Source organism: Hoplias malabaricus, chromosome 16 (assembly GCF_029633855.1).
Source record: "Hoplias malabaricus isolate fHopMal1 chromosome 16, fHopMal1.hap1, whole genome shotgun sequence".
Taxonomy (NCBI): Eukaryota; Metazoa; Chordata; class Actinopteri; order Characiformes; family Erythrinidae; genus Hoplias; species Hoplias malabaricus.
Window position 1 is genome coordinate 15841480 of NC_089815.1, and position 24947 is coordinate 15866426.

Sequence of the window (24947 nt, forward strand, 5' to 3'; positions counted from 1 at the left end):
TTTAGCTTTCACGATGGAGCAGAAATTGGTAATAAGCCAGGCTCTGAATTTAGGAGTTCTTGAAAAACTGTTTTTCAAAAACTGGTTTATTTTATTCATGTTTAATGTATTAAGGATATTTTTCAAAATGTATCTATTCCAATATCAGTGTCTGAATATTCCTAACTATGTAGGGGTGTAAATGGCATTAAATGGTCTTAAAATAATATCGTTTACCGCAATTATATCTGGGACAATAACAACAACAACAAAAAATAAATAAATAAATAAATAAATAAATAAATAAATAAATTGACAAGCCTATCAGTGACAGGGCTATACTGAACTGATTGATACAGGCAGTTGCTGTTGCTTTCAACTTCGCTACTAAAAAAGGTGCTCTGAATGTGGTCATCAAAATTTGTTCTTGGCTAAATAACAACAAAACACAAGTTGAAGTGGTAAATGGATCCAGTTCAGCTATTGCTTTGCATACTGTGGTAGCCCACTTTCACCCTGTTCTTCAAAGGCAACTACAGCGCAGGTATTATTTGGGTGTTGGATAATTCTCAGCACTGCAGTGACACTGATGTGTTTGTGTGTGTTGCACTGATATGAGTGGATCAAACACAGCAGTGTTTCTGGTGTTTTTTAATCCCTTAATGTCACTACCTGGCTAAGAACATTCCAGCAATCAAAAACATCCAGTTATGGACAGCATCCCTTGTCCATTGATGAAGAACTAGAGTATGGCCAACACAAAGTGTGCAGCAACAGAGGAGCTACTGACTATAATTCTTCAGGGTGAACCAACTAGTTAGGTGTGTATAACGTATTGGTCGTGTACAGTGTGTAGTACAGTGTTTAAAAAACCTTCCTTTTACAATGCTGTGCTCATCAAAGAAACACTATGTAGTATTTTTACCTTAACATTACAGCATTAAAATCATTGTGATGCTGCACTGACCTGTAATAGGGAGAACAGAGCATCCGTCTTTGCTACTTTGGGCTCAGCGCTGCAGAAGCTGAACTATGTAACTTTGGATGAGAGTAGAAACCCAAGCCCCCCAACACTTGATTTCAGACCAGTTCTGTAAAAATTAATCACACTCTGTAACTGAAGGGTGAGCCAAGGAGCAAACATACCACATCTTACTTAGTGTTCCTTTTAAAAAACACTAAATTGTTCACCTTTATTCATAGTATTTAGTGACCAGATCCAGTAAATCAAAATCATCTACACGGAAGTCTTTACCATCAAGCTTAAAATGATCTCCATAAGAGAGTGATTTCAGTTCACCAACAACACATGTCTACTTAGTTCCTGTATAAATGATTTGCATGATGTTACATAATCAAGTTCAGTTTTTCCCCAGGAGTGCCATGGCTACTGGAGTTACAAGAGAGGCATGCTGACAAAGTACATTACATGAACAGATGAGCCCTACAGTCACTAACAAACACAGCTTTGTGATGAGACAAGGGCTCAATTAAGCCTAAGAATGGATCAGGCAACAAACTGATCTGTCAAACAAAGTGGAGGGGAACCAAACACACAGACAATGAAGACAAATGAAAATTCAACTCAAACCTTAGATTTTGTCATTACAAAATGGCACTTTTGTGATTAAACTTCAGGCAAAGAGATCAGATTTGTACCAGCATTAATATTTGTCATTTAGTAAACACCAGGAGTCCATTCTATAAAAGCAACTTTTTTCATTTAAAGCAACCAAACATCAAAATCACAAATGTTCAGCCAATGATCAACTTCCCAAATTTCAGTAATAAAATTTGTAAATGACATCTCTTGGTCTGGAGGTAAAAGGTATTGTGTGAAACAAGAAATAGGAGCAACAAATGACCACAGATGTCAAAACTGCGGGTTTAATGGTGAGATTAATAATATGAATTATAACAGGAATATTACTACGCTACACCAACTATACTAATTAGACTTATATAACTTGTTTAATATATATATATATATATATATATATATATATATATATATATATATATATATATATATATATATAAAAAGATCCCAAATATAAAATATAATTAAAGATATGACTGTGCTGCTACTGAGCAAACCTGGAGTCAGAATAAACATTTGTTACCCTGCAAGTTCAGACAAGCCTCGGATATTGGATATGGCTGTATCAACATTGTAACTCAAACCTGACTGGCAGATAAATCTGAAGTTTATCTCCAGGGTTCTAAAGCTTGAGAAAGATTGCCAAGGGCTTTGGAACAAACTCCCACACTGTTTGAATGCAGTATGCAGCGCAAGTACAGCAAGAGTTGTTAATTTAAAAATGCGCTGATGGATCTCAAAGTATACATGATGATTTTTTTTTTTTTTACCAATGTCTCAGTTTGGAAGATATCATGCCAAAACTGAAGGTCAGGAGTAGTATAAAATCCCAAGTGATGAAACAGGGCTGTTAAAAAAAGATGGAGATAAACAGCTTTCGGGGATATTTTGCATATTGATAATTTTTGACCTCTGAAAACATCTTTAAAAACCAACACATTTTTCTCTCTTTTGACCTCCTAAAATGTCACTGAAAACAGCAAGACATGGAAATAGACACAAACCACCCAATATACTAATTTCATCAAACTGAATCAAGACAGTGTGTAAAATCATGAGAATGAATAGACTTTCAGTGCACAATGCAAATATCTCCACATGATTTTTTCTACTGTTCTGAGAATTAGCAGGAGGCTGTCTTTGAGCTTGCAAAGCAGCGGAGGCAGACTGAAGCAGAGATGGCACGGCCGCCTGGAAACAACTCCATAGTTGGCTTTGCCAAGTCACAATGTGACCCATTCATTACCAAGAGGCTGAGAAAAGGCCTTCCATCCCATTAGATGCTCACACATTCTCTTAGACTATTTCAAAGCTGCTTACATACATACAGTACTGAGTCATACGAACTTGCTAGAAGACCATTTCAAATAATTAAGAACTAGCATTCACATGGTCCTGCCATTTATTTCAGGCCTAATAAGCATCTAGTCTACATACTGCAAAGCTAAAATCAACCTTCTAAATTCTCTGTATCTGGCAATGACATTCCATTGCTGCCTGACTCTATTATAATTATAACAGTTGTGAATATAATTAATATTATAATTAATTATAATAATTATTATTATTATAATTACTATTCCTCATCCAACACTGGCAGACCACTGGCACCACATCTCCACATTACAGCTAAGGACTTTTTGCTACCCTCCCTGGTTAATTAATACTTATCGCCTAACTGTTATGGATTACTGACACCACATACCAGTAGCCCCACTCTTTATTAAAGAGTGCTCTCGTGCATCTACCTCCATCATTATGGGACAAAATCCTCCCTTTAAACCTTTTACAAATTCAGCAGCACAGATTCCCTCTAGACAACATCTGCTCTAAACCTACCCTCCTTTATTCCCTGTTGCTTACCAGCGATCAATATCTTGAGTAATATATTCAGTATAATACATTAAATGAACACTGAATCCGTGTATCTGTGTATTGTCCCCTTCCATTTCTCAATTAAATTCTTTTTTGGAAACTGCCAATGAGGAGCAAAATTAAGCATCTGAATGCATCCAAACAAGGTAAAGTGGGTGTGGAAAATGCTGAAGCTATTTGTAAAAAGATCAAAATATAAAATTATTTGCAAACTTTAGGTTTTTATTTTGTTGTTGTTAAAAATCTACTCAAATTGTGTCCCAAAATACGACATCTGTATGGAACCTACAAATAAGGTTCTGCATTTTAATGTTCAAAATAGCATGGGATGAAGGCCAACAATGAACAGGCCAGATTACAGCAGTCCCTGACCTGGCTGTAGTATAATCCTAAATTAAAAGGCAGAGACTGGCAGTTGGCAACACTGAGATAATCTAGTCCTGCGGCATTCTCCAGCATCATGCAGTAGAGCCACATCAGTTCTTTGTGCACTGCTCTCTGGTTCAACATGAAAAGACTTTTATGAGAATTTAATATGCCAATAAAATTCAAAATACTATATTTTCTCTCCTGATAGTTCAATCATCATAAAATCTGAGGCAGCGATAGGGCCAGATATTTCATCATACCATTTCAAAAGTAGATTAGAAAATAAAGGATAAAATAGGATTAAAATAATAATCGGTGTGGTGCAAATCAAGTATGGGCAGAAATGTGGACAAGACACTTGTTGTCACTGTGGGACATTTTGTCACATGAGGCAAAAAGCAGGTCACAAATCCAAATACACACATTCAGGCACCTAGAGAAAAAAGGTGTTCACGTGAGTGACCCAGTGTCTTTGTTCCCTAGTGGTGTGAGGATGAAATTTGAGGCACAGGGTGTCTGAGAACATCACACTGCGGCTCAGGTGACACACAAATAGGGCAAAAATAAAAAATAAAAACACAAATAGAGACACACAGGTCCACGTGCCTATTCAAAATATTCAAAGCTATTAGTTCCTGATGGTATCTCACCTGAAGGGCATGTATGAAGCGTTGGATCCGGAGATCAGAGCTCTGTAGGCCTCCTCTGGGGTTTTCTTCAGGTAGATTACCTAGCATAAACAAAAGAAGAAAGAAAATTAATTAATTAATTAATGGATGGATATAAATAATGAAGAAGATTAAGCAAGAAGAAAATAAAGGAAAGAAAAAAGACTAAGGAGAGAGAAGAAGACAGAAAAGAGAAAGAGTGTGAGAAAAGAAAGATGGAATTGTAACAAAGAAAATGAGTGCTAAAGTAAAGCAGAAAAAAACAATAAAATTGTAGATGTATATGTAGAAGGCAAGAAAGAAATTAGCTTAACATCATATAAGCCTATCAATCTTTCCTAAAAACTACAAAAAGAGAAACTCAGATCCAATACTGCTATTTTGATCATAAACTGTAGATAACAGTGGTCTTCTGATTCTGTTTCGGCGATAAATCTGAGTCCCACTCGGCTTCAGCTATACAGCGTTCTCCCAGCCCTCACTAATTACACCTCTGTTCTGAGGAGAAAGTAATGTAAGTGGAATGTGGCACAGAGATGATACTGGATCAGCATTAAGAAGCTTTCTCAGGCTGGAGAGACTTTTCACGGTACAGTGAGGCAGACAGATGGAAAAGGTCACTCTCTATGATCTCATAAATGCACACTGGACTCTAACACCCAATGGAGAGATTAAGAGAATACACAAGAGAATGAGAGACACATGAGCACGAGCACAAACACACACACACACACACACACACACACACACACACACAACTAGGTTAAATCATGAAGACTCCAGAAGATTCCAAAATGATTCTAAAGTGTACAGTCATGAAGTAAGGTTGTCAAAAATTATTTTTCACTTTAGTCATATGATGCACACACACTTTCCCTCATGAGACATTTGTAAATAATATCAAACAAGCAAACATGGGGGTCCTGACTCCTAGTTTACAAGTCCCTGAAACAGAATGTAGAGAGTAAAGAATGGTAATTCCATTTTGTCCAGTTAATTCAGTATAGTAACAAACAGCTGACAAAGTTAATCACTAATCTTAGTCTGTAACATTGTTTTCTTCTTTATTTTATATATAAAAAACCCCTTTTCACATATAGTTTACTGTTTTTTTGTTTGTTTTTTTTTTACCTGACACTGCCATTTTGCTGGTGTTTTTGTTGATTTCATATTCCTTGCAAATCAGTATTGATGAATGTCTTAAAGGCAACATAAAAAAAATGTGATTAAAAAAAAACAAAACTTTTTTAATCAAATTCTGAGGATGTTTCCTCAAAATTTGCTAGCTGTCTACTCTGTTTGCATACTTAAAACCGGTCTAATATATTTATAAAGCCCCAGTGTTTCTAAATAAAAAAGTAAATGAGAGCACTAAATGCATGGAAGTAAACACAGACTAAAAGTGCTATGAATCAAAATACTACAGATAGAAATGGGTTTCTGTGGTAATTTAAACAGAGAACAAAAACTTACAGACAAGTTAAACATGAGCCATGAATATACAATCTTTTTTTCCCCCTCAAACATTCCATTCCACATTTTAAAAAGAAGAGCTTCATAAACAACCCAGAGAACAATGTTTCCCCGCAGTCATAGATGTTGCCGTTAAATGTTGCATCCCTGCATTTTCAATACTGCTGTATTATCCATGTTTAAAAGACAAATATCAATGTATCATCTTCTAAAATCCAGACATGCTTCTTTGGGTTTCCACGGTATTGGTTCCTAACCCAGTCTGAAGATGCCAATCCAGCTTGCCAAATACAAAATTATACAGAGCATACAACTGCCAGAGAATCACTGGAATATGGCAACATTGCTGATAGATGGTCCAGGGACAGAAACATTGAACTGCATGTGTTTGTTAATGTTGGCTCTCAGCAGGACTGTAGCTTTGTTATTCCTGCATGAGCTCATAAAATATGCAGCAGCTAGACAACTAGATCCACCTACAGAGGTGCAGATTATGTGCTGTCTCCATCAAGATGGAACACCATGTGTACATGCTTGTGCGCGTGTGGGCGTTTTTTTTTTTTTTTTATCCTGAAAATAAACATGTTTCAAGACAAACAGATTACAAAACCAACAATAATATCCTGACTTTGAAAGGTGCTTTTTTTTTTAAAAATGTCCAGGTTCACCTTTTAAATTCAAACAAAGTTTTGTTGTTTATTTTTCAAGTTAATAAACTTCAAGGAAGTTTCAATAACTAACGACATTATACATTTATTTAAGTATTTTGTATGGCCCCTTGTTAAATATTTTACAGCCTCCATGCTTACTAGAGGACTAGCTTTCAGTTTTTCAAATCTTCAAGAACATTTTTCCGCATTTCTGAAGTTCAGTCACAGAGGACAGTGGCAATTTCGGATTCTCACAATTCAAGTAATCCAAAACATATTTAGTAACAAAAATGGGGTCCCATTTTCTCTAATTCATATACTTAATTTTAGAAAGACTTGCTTTTTAACGCCATTTTCTTTAACTTACCTTATCCTTAAGCAAACACATTCTCTTTTATTTTCTCAGAATATCTTCTGAAAAATTTGTACATTTTACGAGTCTAGATTTTACTGTACTGTGGGTACTAATATAAAACCTACGTATATACATGGGGTAATACACACTTTTTTTTATGCTGCGTCAGGTCATGGGGATGTGTGTGTGTGTGTGTGTGTGTGTGTGTGTGCGTGCCCCCACCATGTGACCCACTAAAAATGTGGAATCCCTGTGTCCAGCTGTTCCACCATCTCCTATAATCTGCCTTGCAGTAAAAACCAGGGCAGTTGTATTAAAGGGCAAACAACATCTGCAGTTGGCAGAGGAACCCAGGCCACACATGACTGGATCAATAGAAAGCCCTCTCAGAGGACAAACATGGAGCAGGATGGAGAGAACACACACAGATACATGTGCCCAATTAGGTAATGGTCATTATAGCTCAAGACCATATAAATTTGTCAATGGCAGCATGATGTGATACCTGTTGATCTTGCTTGCACCTAACCAGATATGGATTTACAGTGCAGAGCTTTATGCTCAGCAATGAATTGGCAACACAGGCTCTAACAGGCAAAGAAGCTTACATTCTAAGAGAGAAGCAGGTCTGACCAAAAGTCTGGTTTGAGTAGAGATTTTGAGATCCTTGAATCAGTTTTTTATTTTAGGTTGCAAGTATTTTTCCTTTTGAAAAGGGAGTTAATTTAAGCTAAGGATCAAAGTTCACGCTAAATTTAACCTGAGTAGAAATGTTCATATGCCCAAGATAGACACTATGGGACAGATAATTAGTTTAAACACTGGAAGAACTGCCCCATCCAGTAAAAGACTTCATAGCCAAAAGCAGTCTAAAGTCTGAAGCTGAACAGTCTTGACCCTGCACATCCTCCCTACTCCCTGTTAGTGCTAATGCTATGGCATTGTTTCAGACCAACTGTGAATATGATCATAGGGTCAAAGGCTTTACAATATAACTGCAACATGTATAACTGTGTATTATAAACTCCTACAGAGTGAAAAACCAGCACCTAAAAACAAGTATGTAGGACTATGTAGGATCAAACATATAAACATGAATTCATCAAGTTGCCATTTCAACTAATAAATCTTGAGCTGTCTGGATCCTGGATCAATTATAGGGCTGCCGCAGTGAAAAAATACCCCCGTGAGGTGTTTTATTGGGGCTCATCACTACAATAGGCAATATTACCGTACCAAATTACTAAATTCATCCTGATTCTATTGTTACACGCCTCACTGTCACCTGGAATTGACCTGAACTGTTCCTTTTCAGGCTGCTCCATGACTCTGTGCTGGAGGAGGCAGTTGGGCTTTGATAGTTGGATTAAAAAGGTAGCTAAATGAGATCTCAATTTCGCATATCTTTGTTTCCCTGTGAGTTTTCTGGCACAGATTTTTCATATTGCCTCGTCTGAGTTGCCTGGCTCTCCCTTTTCATTTGGTTGAAAGCTGAAATGCTCACCAACTGTCAAAGCTGCCTTTGGTTTTGCGACTAGGATTGCTGCCCTTGTGTCCATTTTGTAACGAAGAACGAAGTTGTTCAGCTGCAGTTCAGATGCCAACAGTTGGGAAAAATAACACTCTCAACCATTTTTTATACAAATGTATTTAACACTCATAATACACACAGCACAAAGTGTAAAACAAGAAAGACAATGCAAAAAAATAAAAAATAAAAATAAATAAATAAATAAATAAATTATTTATAATAATTAATATTTTTATATTTTATAATTAATATTTTTAATATTTTATAATTTTTATTTATAATTAATTATATAATAAAAAAATATATAATTATATATATATATAATTATATAAATAATTATATATAATATTATATATATATTATAGTGGAGACGGTTCTTGACATTCTTTGCATTTGGCTGGTCAATAGCACGGAATTACTGTACTGCGGTTTTTGCAACAGCCCTAATTAATTACAAAAACAGAATGTAATCCAGATAAATAGTCAGGTACAGGCTAAATGCTTGTACAAATGTCACAATGGATTTTATTAACAGATTTGTATCAAACATAAGGAAACACTTTACCGATCCTCTATTGTTTTATAATTTATCACTTATATTTCAAGCCTCGACACAATCTCCAGGTCTGTACTGCAGATTAGTGTTGTGGATCTAGGACTTGTCACCTATCCACCAGGATCTGAGTCAAAGATCTTAGAGATCAGAAATACAAAGCTGAGAAACTTCACAAACACCAGCTCGTATCACTTCTCTTTAGTGTGAAATTGCACATGCTTTTACTTAGAGGCTCTGGACAATGGTCTCTTTAAGGAAAACTGTAGAAGTATCTTTTATCCTACTTCCCTCCTCTGTCCATTTTAAGAGTCATGCATATGCATGATGACTAAACTACCTCACTCCTATCTCTTATCATTTATCTTGAAAGTCACAATGTTTAGACAAGTATCCGCTTCCTTATTGACTTTATTAAGGGAGCATTTCCATGAAAAACAAAATGTGCAAGGCCAAGCTATGCTTAGCATCTGAAATGTTCTTCTTCAGTTTGGCAATGGAGCTAATAAACTAACATAGCTAACAAGTAATGTAATTGTAATAGCCCTGACCAAACTGCATACCTAAATCAGCACTTTAACTTAAGTTGTTAAGTAACCTCAAAATAGACACTGTATGACATACTGTTATCTGTATATAACAACATAATCTGTAAAATGCACTTTTACTGATTTAACATAATTTAAAGGAACACTGTAGTATTTCTACATTAAAATTACAGGTTGTTATGTTCCATGGAGTAGTAATAGGGAGAATGCAGCCTCTGTAGCGGCTACGCCGGGTCCTCTGCTGGTTACTGCACTAAGCAACTTCTGAATCATGGGGCAGAGGACTCTCCCGATAAATGGGTAATGCTTAACAGCACATAGCTCACAGGTGGATGGTTGCCTAGCTACAAGAAGATTCCAGCTCCATATTCCCGGTACAGACATTATATGATAGAGAGAGCAAGGAGGAAAAAGAGAGGGGGAGGGAGAGAGAGAGAGAGAGAGAGAGAGAGAGAGAGAGAGAGAGAGAGAGAGAGAGAGAGAGAGAGAGAGAATGAGTGGCTGTACACGAGTTAATATTGGACTGAATTTACACAGTAGAGTGAGCTGAAACAGACATGAGGGCAAAAGTTGGGGCAATAAGTATTTGTTGCCCTTGTGGTGCTAGTTAGTGACAGTATTGTTGACGAAAGTGTTATAATCATTTTTTGAGAGTTACTGAGCAGTGATACAGCGATATAATCCGATTTTGAGAGTTACTGATGAACAAGGGCAAGTGGTAGCGCGTGCTTACTTTAGCCAGTTTTTAGCATTGGACATCAATTCTGGTAATAAGTGCTTTACTGTCAGTTGCTATGGTTATAGCGGTCAGTATAACCAACAAGGTTATACTTTATTGTTGTAATAACATTGTGCAGTGTGTACGATTACACACATTTCCCCGGCTCAAAATCAGCTGGAGCCCCAGAGCCGTTCGCTACTTTTGTAAATATCACTCGATAAGCGAGTGAGTAAAAGTGAGATTGAGCAAAAGAGATGTGTGTTTGTCTGTGAGAGAGAGACAGGGAGAGTGTGTGCAAGAGCCGGTCGTGTTTAAGTGAGTGAGCAAGCAAGAAAGATAGAGATGTGTTTGAGACTTGATTTCATATATATATATATATATATATATATACACACACACACATACACATATATATATATATATATATATATATATATATATATCTCACAAAATCTAAATTTTATTTTCAATGACGACACTGGATTAATTTAAGTAAATAGTAGTAATTTAGTAGCTGGTGGTACAGTGACACACAAAGCTATCATTCTAAAATGGTATGATTAGTGCAGTGCTTAGCTAAATAGATAAATGTATACCCTTCCTCTCAGAGCCACACTGACTCAAACAGTGCCACTGGTTAAGAGGCAGAGTGGCAGGGGCTTTACTGAAGAGATACCATTCACAGCTATTTGTAAGTGACTGGTACTCAGCAGGCCGAAGGGGGGGACGCGGCTTTATGGTGGTGGAGGGGGGGATCAATTGATGCTGTGCAACAGGACACACTGGCAGATGTATTAGCATGCCAGGGTAGCATCAGTGTGTGTGTGTGTGTGTGTGTGTACATAATGTGGTGGACTATCAGTTTGCCAGCAGCCTGTTTTCTCTGTCTGAGGAAACGAGGTGGTGGGTGGAAGTTGGAACACAGCTGAGACAGTGTCTCACACTAGGGCTGAACAGTTTTTTAGAACAATATCTCCCCTGTGATTTCAATCAATGCAATGGGAAATTAGGAAATTAGAAATTAGAAAAGGACAAACACATTTTTCCCCACACTAAGAGGCTTGAATGCCCTATTATGCTGAATTATGCTAAAAATTGTTGATTAGTTATATTAATTAAATATACTAGTTTGTTTTTTGATTCACCCACTTAAAATATAAGACAACAATTCATGTTTTCATTGATTTCAGTAACTGGTTCATCCCATTCAGGGTAGTGGTGGGTCCAGAGTCTGGTGCAGAGCAGCAACACCTACAGGGCACCAGTCCATCACAGAATGATGAATAATTGTTGAATATAATTAAAATTGCAGCTCTGGCTTTTTTTTTTTTTTAAAAAAAGACACCTTCTGACACAGAAAAGGCACCAATGACGACTTTCCCTTAAGCTCTGCATGTGCATGCTTCCCTTAGCTGTCTAACACCAATCTAATTAACAAATACATTTTTAGCTTTAAAACAAAAGCATACTTTTGAAGAAATAAAAATGACAATCCTGAAATCAAACAAACACAAGTAAGTGTAGATGTGATATACAAGAAGAGGTTCAAAAACAACAACACAGTTTAATGTGTTTGTGCTGATATTAATATGTTGTAAAACAGCCGGCTGCTTTAGGGGCCACAGCTGGCCAAAATAAATAAATAAACAAATAAACAAACAAGCTGGCTGGCTGTCTAAGGGCCATAATAAATCAGCCAGTATGTTTATTGGTATTTAAATTGTTTTACTCTGTTTGATTTCTTCTATGCTTAAATATGTTTAATATTACAGCACACATAGGTGTTTTAATCAATGTCAGAGAAAGCCCTTTTTTTTCTTCCCCCATTTCCTATAAACACGTTTATCATGAATGGACCGCCAGATCCAAATTTTAAATGAGTTAAATATTTTGTACATTAGCATTCATGATAACTTGAGCCTGTATTTCCTCCTTCCTTTGAAAAGTTATGGTTTAGGATGTACAAGAAAACACAAACATACACTTCTTTTCCATGCATATACATTAGTAACTGCATGCACTATATAGTGCAGAAGGAGATGACATCAGTCATACATAATAGAGAGAGAGAGAGAGAGAGAGAGAGAGTAAAGCACTACAGTGAAGATCAATTACATGCAAAATGGAGAGAAAGTGGATACTCACAGCATAGGCACCGATTAAGACAGCTGCATTAGCCCTCTTGCGCTGGTCAAAGCATGTGTAGTGCACAATCCTCTTTCTGGTCAGTGTGAAGGACTGGAGGGCAACACAACAGGATAAGTAAGGGATTTAAAAAGCTATACATATACAAGTATTTCAGGGCAAATAAAGCAAAACAAACAATTAAACAAAACAGGATGATTACACAGCTGTTAATATAAACATAGGTTGTAAATATAGAAATAAATTTCACCACAAACAATTTATTAGAACGTTATGACATGTTAGGTGTTGAGAAGTGAATATTTAATATCTGACAAAATTCAACTTTCATTTATCACAGCTTAAACAAATATTTTAAAAATCACAGCCATCTCTGAAATGCAGAAGTAAGACAATTCTTTTGCTTTTTCTTAGTGTTCAGCCACTAAGCGAGCAGAGCGTGAAAAAGAGGCTTGAGGCGAACACGAGAGCACCAGACAGATGCTCCAGCATCTGTTCCAGCTGCTGTTGGAACCTTGAGCCTCTGGGCATCACAGGGAGTGGAGCAGCAGGTGGGCTGCAGGTGTGTGTGTGCGCGCGCATACGCAGAGGGAAGCCTGATCATGCAAGAAACAAACAGGCCAAGACATACACTTCTTTATAATCTGTGCTGAATTTGAACCAAATATGCCTTGAAGCATCTGCTCCTCCAACACAGCACATGTGGTAGACAAATATCTTCAGCATTGGCATGAAAACTAGACCATTCAGGAAAGTGGGGTATTTACTGTTTCAAGGGTATTTTGAACACATGTTCAAACCAGTGGTAGCCACTGACTCACTAAAAACTTGCTTCCAGTTTTCCAGCATAATTTAAAGTACAAAGGGAGCAATATGATAGTACAACCTTATCTGTATCAGAAATAATTCTGAAAAAAGTAGACCGTTGTGGACCAGGTGCAAATGAGCATAAAGCCACCAGCCCTCAATAGCAATCCTGCGCTGGAGGGGTACTAGGCTGTTGAGCAAAGTGAAGAATGTCCATTCAGTATACCTGTGTTTGTCCAAAATGATTAATTCCTAAATTTGTTAATGCTTTTATGGACTGAATGCAATACATCTTCAAACAATTGCTTAAACATAGTATAAAGCCATCACAAAGCAGGATAAAGATGTGTACAGAAACAGGGCTTCTGATTTTTTTCTTTCTAATGCACAGGACCTCTCTGCCAAAATGCTATTCAATGTATGTCATTTATGTTTGAATACAGGTAAAAACTCATAGAAAATGGACCTGAAAAGACATCAGTGTACCTTTATTTATCATAATAATACTAATCAATTAATCAATCATTTAAAAAATATATCTGGCAATTAAAAAAAAGGCAATAAATTGATAAATAACATATACGTTTAAAAAGCTGACAGAGAAAACAGACTCTAGAAGGACTAATAAAAAAACTGAATTCCCAAATTGAATGTGAAGGTAGAATTTAATCAAATATATTTTAAATTAATGTCATCATGAGAGCCCTACACATATCATTGTCAAATTTGCAGGATGAGAAGAAAAGCGTTCACGTATTTCACACAGAGCCAACACAAAATATCAGGGTTGACACCTCTTATCTGATAACAGAAAGTCCACAAATATTGGTTAAACAATTGCTCTAGTAAGTCATTTCACAGCAAACCAGGGCTGTAAGCATGCACAGGGGTGCGGATGCTAATGGAGAGGTGAATTAACCATTAGAATGGAACCAAATAAAAATCATCAAGACCAAACAAATTAAAAACTAGCTAGAGCTGGATACAAATAAAATCAAGTTTTGCAGCATGTATTAGCTTAAAATGTTAAAAACAAACTGGTTTAAGACTATAAATGATCCACTCAGCAAAGAGGGAAAAACTGGCTGTAGGTTATCAGCCACACAATCACATGCCAATTTAAAGCACTGTAGTTTCATTAGGTACATGTCCCAGTGACAACTGGAGCAAATATTTTTTTCAGTCTTCCAGTTCCCTCCTTGTTTGATTTGTTTTGTTTGTTTAAAAACTATTTTTAAAACATGCAGGCCCAAAGCAAGTGTTCAGGAAAAAAAATGCTGTCCCCATGGAGACAGAGTAAAATGTAGAAACACAGGGAGGGGACACAGCTGGGAGGGCAGGGCGTGGTGTGAGAGCATTTAAGTATGGGAGGAAAAAAAAAAAAGAACACATACATTCATGCTTCTGCTGGAGGACTTTACCTTCAACAATCCAATACATGAAATCATGAGGTAACTACACCTGGCCAGCTTCAGAAACAGAACAGAACACACAGAGACAGAGCAGGGATTATTTTAACCCCTCAATTTAGTTCTGGGTAGATGGCCATGAATAACAACGAAAGAGACATATTCAGTCATTTTATGGACAACGAAGACTTGGGCCTCCTCTGAGCTTTGGGTTTTGTCCTCCTCACTGACCTGCTCTTAAATTAGGATAATTGGAATCTGAGGCCAGGAGGTTTAGCCAATTAGGAGAGCTCAAATAGCTAATTTTTCTGTAAGCCTTGAACATTGAAAACATAGTTTTAAGTGTAATAAAAAGCTGATTACAAACAGATTTAAGAAAGTGGTAATGTGTATTGTTATTCAGTGATTTAGAGTAGGAGTACTAGCCCTTTGTATACACCCTGCAAAACACACCAATCTAAAAGATATGTGCTCTCATGCCAGATAAACAGTGTGAGTACAGTTTACATCCTAGCTCAGAGCATCATAGGCTTGATAATTAATTGAAACTATCACTACAATGTGAAGAGCGGATGCCATTCGGGTCAGTTAATAACCTCCTCATACAAGTGCACATACATAGAGGGGGGGGGGGGGGAGTTCTGTCTAGAAGTTCTTACTAGAAGATGGAAGTGTATTTGTTAAACCTCTACTTGTCCAGCTGTCATAATCAGGTTTAGAGATACAGGATTGCTATATAAATAGGCCCATAACAAGAATTTTTTGACCTACCTTTTCGTTCCAATTTTCAACTGTGTGGTTTTAAACATGGTAATGAAGCTCACAAACACTGTGGCTTCTTTTCCTGTTTTATGTAATGCATATTTGCACAAATGCAGGGAGTATTTGAAGAAAAATGAAGCACAGAATAAAGAGCACATCCTTTTTTGCGTCTCTGGTCAACTCTTAAGCTTGGACCAGGCAAGACAAGGTGAATGGCCCCAAACACACCCATAACAGACAAACTTGTAGTCTGCTAGAGTGAACTTTGATGCTTTGCGTCACTGCTGGTGTGAACGCCTGGTGTGTGGTATGTTGGATAGGGCCAATATTCTAAGAATCCTCATTAATTACCAGTCCAGAATTAATTTGGTGAAATATGGCTAACAGAAGCTCAGACTGTCCATATCATTTTGTTCTGTGCCCATGCCTATGAGATATGAATTTGACTGTAGCAAATATCAGGACCCTATGAGTTGTGTATACAACAAACACAAACACACATTAATTGGCCACAATGCAATCAATGGAAACACACTTTCTGTTTTCTCTTGAGTAAACATACAGTTGAGAAAAATAACTGTAGAAAAAAATAACAGGCATCTTACTAAACTGATCAGATTCTATTACTGTGAACAGCAGGCAATGCAAAAATGTGACAGGTCAAGGTATGAATTGAACTACCATGTGAAGCTGAATTCAACAAAGAAAACTGTGGTTATGCTGTATTCATAAGAATGTGCTTGGTAACATATTCGGTGATTGGTTTGGCAAATGAAGCTGATTTAAATGATATAAACAGGATATAGCTCTTCCTTACTAGCATCGCTTACATCTGCTCAAGGAACTCGTTTACCTCATAGCTCCCGGTTTTTCTTCATGCTTGACCTAGACGCTGACCCACCCCCACTCTGCCTAATGCGCCCAAAGTAGTACTCAGGCACTCATCTAATCCTTCTCTGACAAACCCTTAGAGACAAGTAAATCCCGGTCATGAGCCAGACACCACTGGATTCTGTTCCACCGGATGAATGAAACACTACAGAATAAAGCACCTGACTTCAAAGAGGAAATACTGTAATATTCTGACAAAACAAAACCTGTTGCACACCACTACTGTTCATTTCAGATCAACCTCATCAACAGTGCCTGTTTTTGTTCTCAGAGAATTTGTTCTTTTTCATACCCTTAGTTCATGTTTATTTAAATCTTGTTTATTTATTAAAAGCATTGTGTGCTGCTTTTTATATGCTTATATTTTCGTTCTGATAAATCATAAATGTTTTAGACATAAGAGTAGGACACAAGGAAGCTGGAAATAAAATGTGAGTTATAAATTAATACCAATTACTAATCTTATTATTTAAGAACTGGACATGGACATATAAAATTGATTTCCAAAGCCACAATCAAATTGCAAATTAGACAAGAAAAAAAATAAATAAATAAACATATCATTATGTCAATATGCTAAAAACACAGAGACGTTGAAGAGGAGGAAAATAACAATTCGCAATCACATACTGGTAAATAGTTTGTATAGTCTAAATGCATATTGTACATGTTTTTATTTTCTATAATATCTCAAAAATTATTAATATGGCAAAGTGTGCCATGGCTGTTACGTATGTTGGTGTACGTCATACTTAAGACTCCTACGTGGAGCATACTTGGTGAAATAAACACCATTGTGGTTTGTAAACATGCAGTCATGTGTTTACAAGGACTGTTATTTTCCCTGGTGCACGAGCTACAGACTGAGAAGTGGACTGAAATCCTGCCAAAAAAAATGCTGGAAAAAAGTACAAGCCAACTTAATGGGACTTTATGGCAAACACAAAAGGAATTGTATGCTCAAGCAGGCCCATGATAGTCCAGTTATTCGACTGTTTTTGTGATTTGTGAATTGCGATTACTGTTTTACTTGAGGCTGCACAAAGTGCTGAGTAATATACAGGCTTTAAGCTACGCATGCCCTGCTCTGTGATCCCTCAGGACAATGTCTATGTCCATACGAAAGTGCCAGAGTAGCTTTGAGATGAAGTGAGTCAGAGGCTAAAAACAGAAAAGCTTACAGTGTGCTGGTAAAGACACTGAACTGAAGAAAAACAGCAGCACATCATTTAGAGAAGTGGGATTAAATTTAAAGGAGATACACAGCAACTACATTTACATGAAAACAAGTATATGAGAATATCTGTCCACTCAGTGGTCACATTAACAGTGTCCCTGGGCAGTTATTTCCACTCATACAATCACTGGCTCCTATGTGTTGAAGGGGAAAACTTTATAAACCCCAAACTAAACACCATAAGACTCAAAAACATTTGAAAAAAACTTGTAAAACAAGGCAAAAATACATTAAACATTTCTAATATTTTAGATATTGTATGCTCACATTTATAGTGGCAAGAATTTTCTCATTTGCAGACCTTCCCACATAAGTGTTCAGAACTTCAAAGTATAATGAATTGTCCCCTTTTCATAACAATCATCATGTAAACTGTGCAATTAAATTGTAATTGATCAAATAAATTCTTAGTCGACCGCTTAAAATGTGCTCAGAATGATTCATTCCAGTCAAGATTTATAATGTAATGGTTTTAACAGCACCTTTATCTCATACACATATTTAGTAACTCTCATACAGCTTTTTTGGTAACATCACATAATGGTAACATGAACAGTGCAAATGTAGGCTATGCTGGCTTGCAAGTGAATGGACCGAGTTTTCAAAGTGCTCTTATAAACATCTTGTTTGGTTCAGGTTCTTAGATTAACTAGGAAATATGGTGGGCTGTTTCGTGCATTTAAATATCGTTACTGGCTTACAGTTATTAACTTGTTTAACGTAATAAACTTGTTTTAGACCCTGAAAGAGCACCTTCTTTGGTGCCAGTTTGAATAACAGATAGCAGCTTGTCTGCATTGGAGCCTACCCTACAACCCACACAGTGCTGAAGTAAAATGTCAGAATGTAGTACATTTGAATGCCAATGACATTACAAATGCAGACACTGAGGAGGAGTGGAAAATCCATGTGCAGCTGTAGCTCTAGTTGCATACCCTAGATATTTTTCTGCAAGTCAGGTGATAAAGCAAAAAGAGAAAGTGTAATTTGCACTCACATTTAGTTTCTTGTTGAGTTTACAGCAGTATCGATACAGCATTGCAAGGTTGAGAGGCCCAAAGTCTGCATAAAAGCTAAAAAGAAAAAACACAGGTCTGTGCTCAACGTCATGCTACTTTCAGTCTGAAAGAGGACAGAGATTTGCACAATGACCCTCAATCAGAAACCTAAATATTTAAATACATGCCAGAAACATTTGACTATTTATATGCTCCCAGTAGGAAACGGAATAAACTGAATGCTAAATGCTGAGTGTAAATTTGGAAGAATAGGGGAAAAGATAACTGCTTTCTAATTCCAGCTGGATGGGAAAATGTCCCATTACAGTCTTTCACAGTGTTGCTGGAGTAGGCTGGGTGGGAAAACCACACTTACTTTTCGTACACAAACTCATCATCCGTGCAGAAATAGTGTGTGTTCACTGTGCTCTTCGGTTTGCTTCTTAATGTGGCAAAATAGAGTCGATCTGAAAACACAAAAAAAGTAATCAACAGCAACAACAACACCAACAGATGGAAAACTTTCAAGAAAACCTTACATTATGGTGTATTTCTTTAAAAAATGATTTAACTCTCAAAGAATATTTGAGGCTGTTCAGTGATGATTACATGCTTTTACTGTACATAGCATCACACTGCAATGACTTCATGAAATAACAAGCAATTACATTCTTTTCTCCGTCTCACATGTTTTGAATATAGCATATATTACATTACACATAAATGTACATTATTACATAAATACAATTATCATTGTTATAATACTATGCAACTGCCTCATAATTAAATACTAATCCATTGACTTATAATTAAATTAGAGAAACACTAAAACAGACCAAGCAAGTCAAGATTGTAGTAAAATAAACACTGTATGTAAACATCATTTTTTAATTTTGCATTAATAGGAACAAACATCCACCATCAAAATTAGCTATCTGCAATGATGCATACACTGATCAGCTATAACATTAAAATGATCTTGTTTCTATATTCATTGCCCATTTTATCAGCTCCAATTACCCGTGCATTTGTAGTTCCATAATTATAGACAGCAATCTATCTGTTGCTCTGCAAACTATAATAGACCCCTTTCACACCTTGTTTATCAATGGTCAGGATGTCCAAGTGGCAGGTATTATTCAGATAGTAAATCATCCTCAGAGCTGCAGTGACATGGATGTGGTGGAGGCTTGTTAGTGTGTATGTATCACTTATACAACTTGATCAGACACAGCAGTGCTGCCGGACTTTCTAACACTGTTCGCACTCACTGGCTACTGTATTAGACACACAAGTTTAGGTCCACCTTGAAGATGTAAAGTCAGAGACAGAATTTCATCTGTTGCAGCATGTTTGTGTTAGTCATTCTCTAGTCCTTCATTAGTAGTCACTGGATGCGACTGACATCCAGTGCTGTTGGCTGTATTTTTTTTTTCTTTTTTTTTTTTGGTGGATTAATCTCAATCTAGCATTGATACAGAGGTGTTTAAAAACTTAAGCAGCCCTGCTGTCTGATCATTTCTCACTACAACACAAACAAGCCACCACCACTTCAGTGTAACTGCTGTGCTCAGAGTGATCTACAACCCAAATAATCCAGTCATGACCACTAAAGAGCAAGGTGAAAGTGTGCTAGATTACAGTTTGCAATTATAGAACTAGAAAGTGTGCTTATTGTATGTGAAGCTGATCAAAAGAGCAATAATGCAAAAGAAGATCGTTTTAAAGTTGTATCTGATTGGTGAAAGTTCACAAAGGTGCACAAGAATATGTCTAATGTTTTCAGAACTAAACAATCTGCAATCTAATATTAAAATAATCCTTTAAGATTAATTCTCCAAAATAAACTAAGGGGCAAAAAAGTAATGAAGATACTTTTAACAGAAAATATCGCTAAGATTTTATCGAATCTGAAATGGGTTATTTGGTACACCTCTAGTAAGATTTGTTTCGCATTTTTTTCGAGTGGTAAATATTGAGCAGTGTAGTGCAAAATGTTGGCTCCTCGGAGCCTAGACTGTCCACAAAACAATACATCACAAACTTAAGACGTACCTTTTATGAACTCGGAGGCTCCTTTCAAGTCATCGTCATCAGCCATTTTAAACAAAGTGGAAAGAAAAGCGGAGTGTTTGAGGTTGTCTAGAGTCATGGGGGGGACACCTAGAACTTTTTGAAGAAGAGAGAACAATTGCTTTCTCTACGCAGCCGCCTTCTTTTCCGTTAATGTTATCTTACTTCTTATTTCTCCTCGGAGCTGTATATTTAGAGCGAAAACAGCCCAAATAAGAACTGCCGAAATCTTTGTTGCTCTCCGTTCGTTTAAAACTCCGAATACAGCGGCTACATTACTCTGTGTCCAGCAGTAGCTAACTGTTATGAATTGAGAATCCGTTAGTAAAAGCTTCCAGCGAGTTCCTGGGAAGGAATAATCAAACTAAAAGGCGCCTGGTCCGCGGAGGGCGCCATGAAAGTCTGGAACTTTTTCAGAAATACTTCTTGTCCCGTTGGAAACTGTCAAAGTCCTCGCGCACCTTTAAAGTTCTCGTGCGTAGCTTGCTCATTATGCGCAAGTATTGTGTGTTCTCGACGCTGACATGCTGTGTGTGTGTGTGTGTGTGTATGAGAGAGAGAGAGAGAGAGAGAGAGAGAGAGAGAGGCACAATAGTGTGAATACGTAAGCGTGGGGAAACATCTTGAAGTATTGTCACGTGATACGAAAAGCATCCAATCACAACCCAGAAGGCCGTGCTTGGGTTAAAGCTCAAATAGACCAATCAGAGATCAGGAAACTGAAAACCGTAATAAAGTCTGTAAACAGTATGGAATTTAAAGGGACATTCAGACCAACACGGAAGCTGTTTATATGATATAAATGTAGTAAAAGCTAAACATATTGTAAACATACATTATGTCTAATTCCTTACTACAGTGGTACCAGAGGAGCTGAGTATATAAGACCAATATAAGACCAATCACCAATGTTCTACAATGATTCTTCTAATTGTGAAGCAGCCATTATACTGGCACCAGGGATAGAGAGGGCTGAGATAAATCCAAGATTTTGTACATTTATTTCAAACCTTGCCTTTGAAGTTGTATGGTATGATGGTTGTATGGTATACGGCACTATTGGAAAGTTTGCTGGTGTACAAAATGATACACCTATCTAGTTAACCATTTCTATCTAGTTAACCACAATGAAAGATGCTTCTGTATGACAAGGAGACCCTCAACAGAAATGACATTGCGTTTTATATTGACTCTCAGTAAGACAGGGATGACCATCTCTATTTTTTATTGGCTCACAGTAAAACAGGAATGCCCCCTCACTTGTTTATGGGTTCATAGTAAGACAGAAAAGCCCATGGTAAAAAATCTCTTGCAGAGAACCAAATGACATACTTCTTCACTTCATATATTACAGTAAGGAATGCAGTTCTGATGGTATTGCACTATTTTGCATAACATCCAATATGGCTTTTTTATTATGTATTATTATTATTATTATTATTATTATTATTATTATTATTATTATTTTTATTCATGCATTTATTAATTAATTAATTTATTGTAGGATTACAGTGAAACAATACTTTTTGAAGATAGGGAAGGTGATTTTTCTTAAAGCAGTATGTGTAAGCAAGTGTTTGAAACAAAATCCAACCGCAAAATACCCACCCTGTACTTTCAATCCTCCTACCAATGCCACTCTTCTAAAATAAAGGAACACCATTGCTTGATAACTCACTCAGAGTGGTGGGCAACACCTTGTCTTCAAACACTATCTACCTACATCAGATCTTATACACATTTAGGAAAATACAACAGCAACACAGATAATCACTTTTGTTTGCCCCCTGGCTTCATTCAGTCTCTTTTGTTGGATGCCATCTTTACCTCCATCCTTCTTTTCCTTTGGTGAGTCCTATATTCTTTTTTTTTATTATTATTTAATCCCTCCCGCTTGTTCTCGAGGGTCATCTTGCCCCTTGGAATTGAGTTACAAGTTGTAATGGTTAAATTCTTTCCCTATAAAATGAGACAAGTCTTCCAGATCCAGATATGTCATCGGAACACAAAATAAAATAATACTTCAGTGGTGCTATGCTGCCAGTCTGCAGTGATATCAGAGATAAGCTGCTGGTTAATTTTAGGGCATGATATGACCTCAAAATGTTTGGCAATCTTATATTATCACCCATTCCTACCTCCCTGTGTTATGAAGCTGAATTCAGCTGCTTATTCAGTGGCTTTTTGTTCTAAATTTCCATTTCCCTCAAAAATGTTGCAGTAGCCACAGACGCTATTTTCACTTTTTAAGGTAGAACTATAAATTCTGAGACATCCACAAAAACTAGAGATGTTTTGTACTTGTTTTGAAGAAAAGGGACATAATGAGGGCATTGAAACTACATTAAGACAACACAGCAGTTACTGTAACAGACTGGAGCCCTGTCCCCTGTGTGTCCCCGCCTTGCCCCTAGTGATTCCAGTTAGGCTCCGGACCCGCTGTGACCCTGAACTGGAAAAAGCTATTACAGACTATGAATGAATGAATAAATGAATGAATACAATGGTCATCATTAGTGGGCTTCATTGATCGTTTGCGCAGCCATCTATTCGGTGATTCAGAAGGCATTCACAGTCCTTTGTTTGAAGTGTGCCTCTGAAATATCTCACTTTTAAGTGCACTTTCCCTTACACTTTCCCTAACCATAGAAAAAATGGAGGAGCTTGGCTAAGTGGTAATGCTAAGGGGTAAAATGGGATTCAGGTTTGTTTAACAGTGCAAGGACCCCAAGTGCATTACTCTGCTGGATTACTCCATCCTTAAACATCATGAGTCGCTGCACATGCATACAGCACACACATGGGGCAGGGTGATGTAGCAGAGTGATGTAGGCCCGAATTCTTTCAAAATCTTTCAGTCTGAATTAAATGATTGGACAAGATCTGGTATCCTATAAAGAAAATAAATCTTTTTTCAGAGCATGTGATCTACTTATTGCTTTTAGGATGTAAAGAGTATTTACAATATATATATATTGCCACACACATTCACACCTACGGACACTTTCGAGTCGCCAATCCACCTGCAACGTGTGTCTTTGGACTGTGGGAGGAAACCGGAGCACCCAGAGGAAACCCACGCAGACACACCAACTCCTCACAGACAGTCACCCGGAGCGGGAATCAAACCCACAACCTCCAGGCCCCTGGAGCTGTGTGACTGCGACACTACCTGCTGCGCCACCGTGCCGCCCGATATATATATATATGTATATGTGTATATATATATCGGGCGGCACGGTTAAATATAAATATATTATATATATATATATATATAAAGCAGTTTTTATTGACAAATAAACTATTTCTGCTTTAATTTTTTCTTGTAAATGTATGTGAGGTAGCAGTTAGTGTCTTTGAATGGTGGTCAAACCAGTCATTAATTACTTTGTTTTCATTTAATTTAATAATGAAGATATTGTTAACTGTCTAAAGAGCAGACCCATGACTGCTCAGCATATCTGAGCCAGGTAGGTCAGGGTTAAACTTTTCCAAATTTGTTTCCTTTCATCCTCTGCTGCTCCTGAGACCCAAACACAAGCATGAAGCACGAAGATCACATATCCATCTTCTTTTGCCAGGTGGCTTTGTGTTTATCCAGGTCACCCACAAAAACAAGCTGTGAGACTGAATAGACCATGCACGGGACCAGTCCCTCAGCATCAGCTCTCACGCAAGAGGTTAGATATAGGTCAGATGGTCAGACCATGAAAACAAGATTCACTTACATTTAGATCTTAATAATTAGCTTAATATTGCATTAAAAGAATGACACATGTAGTGCATAATGCTGTGGGATAATGTATTTAAAAGCTTCAGAATTTTTTAATTACTTGTACTTAATGTCAGTCACTCATAGCAATTTATTATCATTAATATGGGGTTCATTTAATTACATTATTTCTTTAATATTTACAAAACATTCAGCCTAATTTATGTGTTGCCAATTCCATCTATTAGCTATGATTTCCCATGACACACACACACTGCCACCCACATGGAAGTTTAATAGCACAAACATTCCTTATTGGAGCCAACTACAACTTCTTATTGCCATTGGATCTGTCATCCTAACAACCAGATACACACATTGGATAGCATTATGAATGAAATGAAGAACGATGGTGGGTCATCCTTTCCACCAAGCAAACAAGGCCGATTATAGTCTCCTGGGCTCCTGGTCTTGGATGGCTGAGGCATCATAGAGGACAGAAACAATGATCTCCTGATGATAGGGCCAACACTTAGAGGCTTTGTTTAAATTTGACCAATTACATAATGTGCTTTGACAAGCAATATAATT

The 24947-nt window shown here is 37.0% G+C and overlaps 1 protein-coding gene across 3 annotated transcripts in view; it reads right to left on the reverse strand.

The window, feature by feature from the left end:
• The window catches only part of cdc14ab (cell division cycle 14Ab), a 69393-nt gene extending 48155 nt beyond the window's left edge, over positions 1-21238 (reverse strand). For all 3 annotated transcript variants that reach the window (XM_066647436.1, XM_066647437.1, XM_066647435.1), the window contains exons 1-5: positions 20627-21238; positions 18948-19038; positions 18571-18646; positions 12468-12560; positions 4474-4553 (exon numbers count right to left, since the gene is read on the reverse strand). In XM_066647436.1, coding sequence (XP_066503533.1) covers positions 4474-4553; positions 12468-12560; positions 18571-18646; positions 18948-19038; positions 20627-20723 — 437 coding nt within the window. In that variant the 5' untranslated portion in view covers positions 20724-21238. The remainder of the gene's footprint in view (positions 1-4473; positions 4554-12467; positions 12561-18570; positions 18647-18947; positions 19039-20626) is intronic.
• Positions 21239-24947: the final 3709 nt, after the last annotated feature.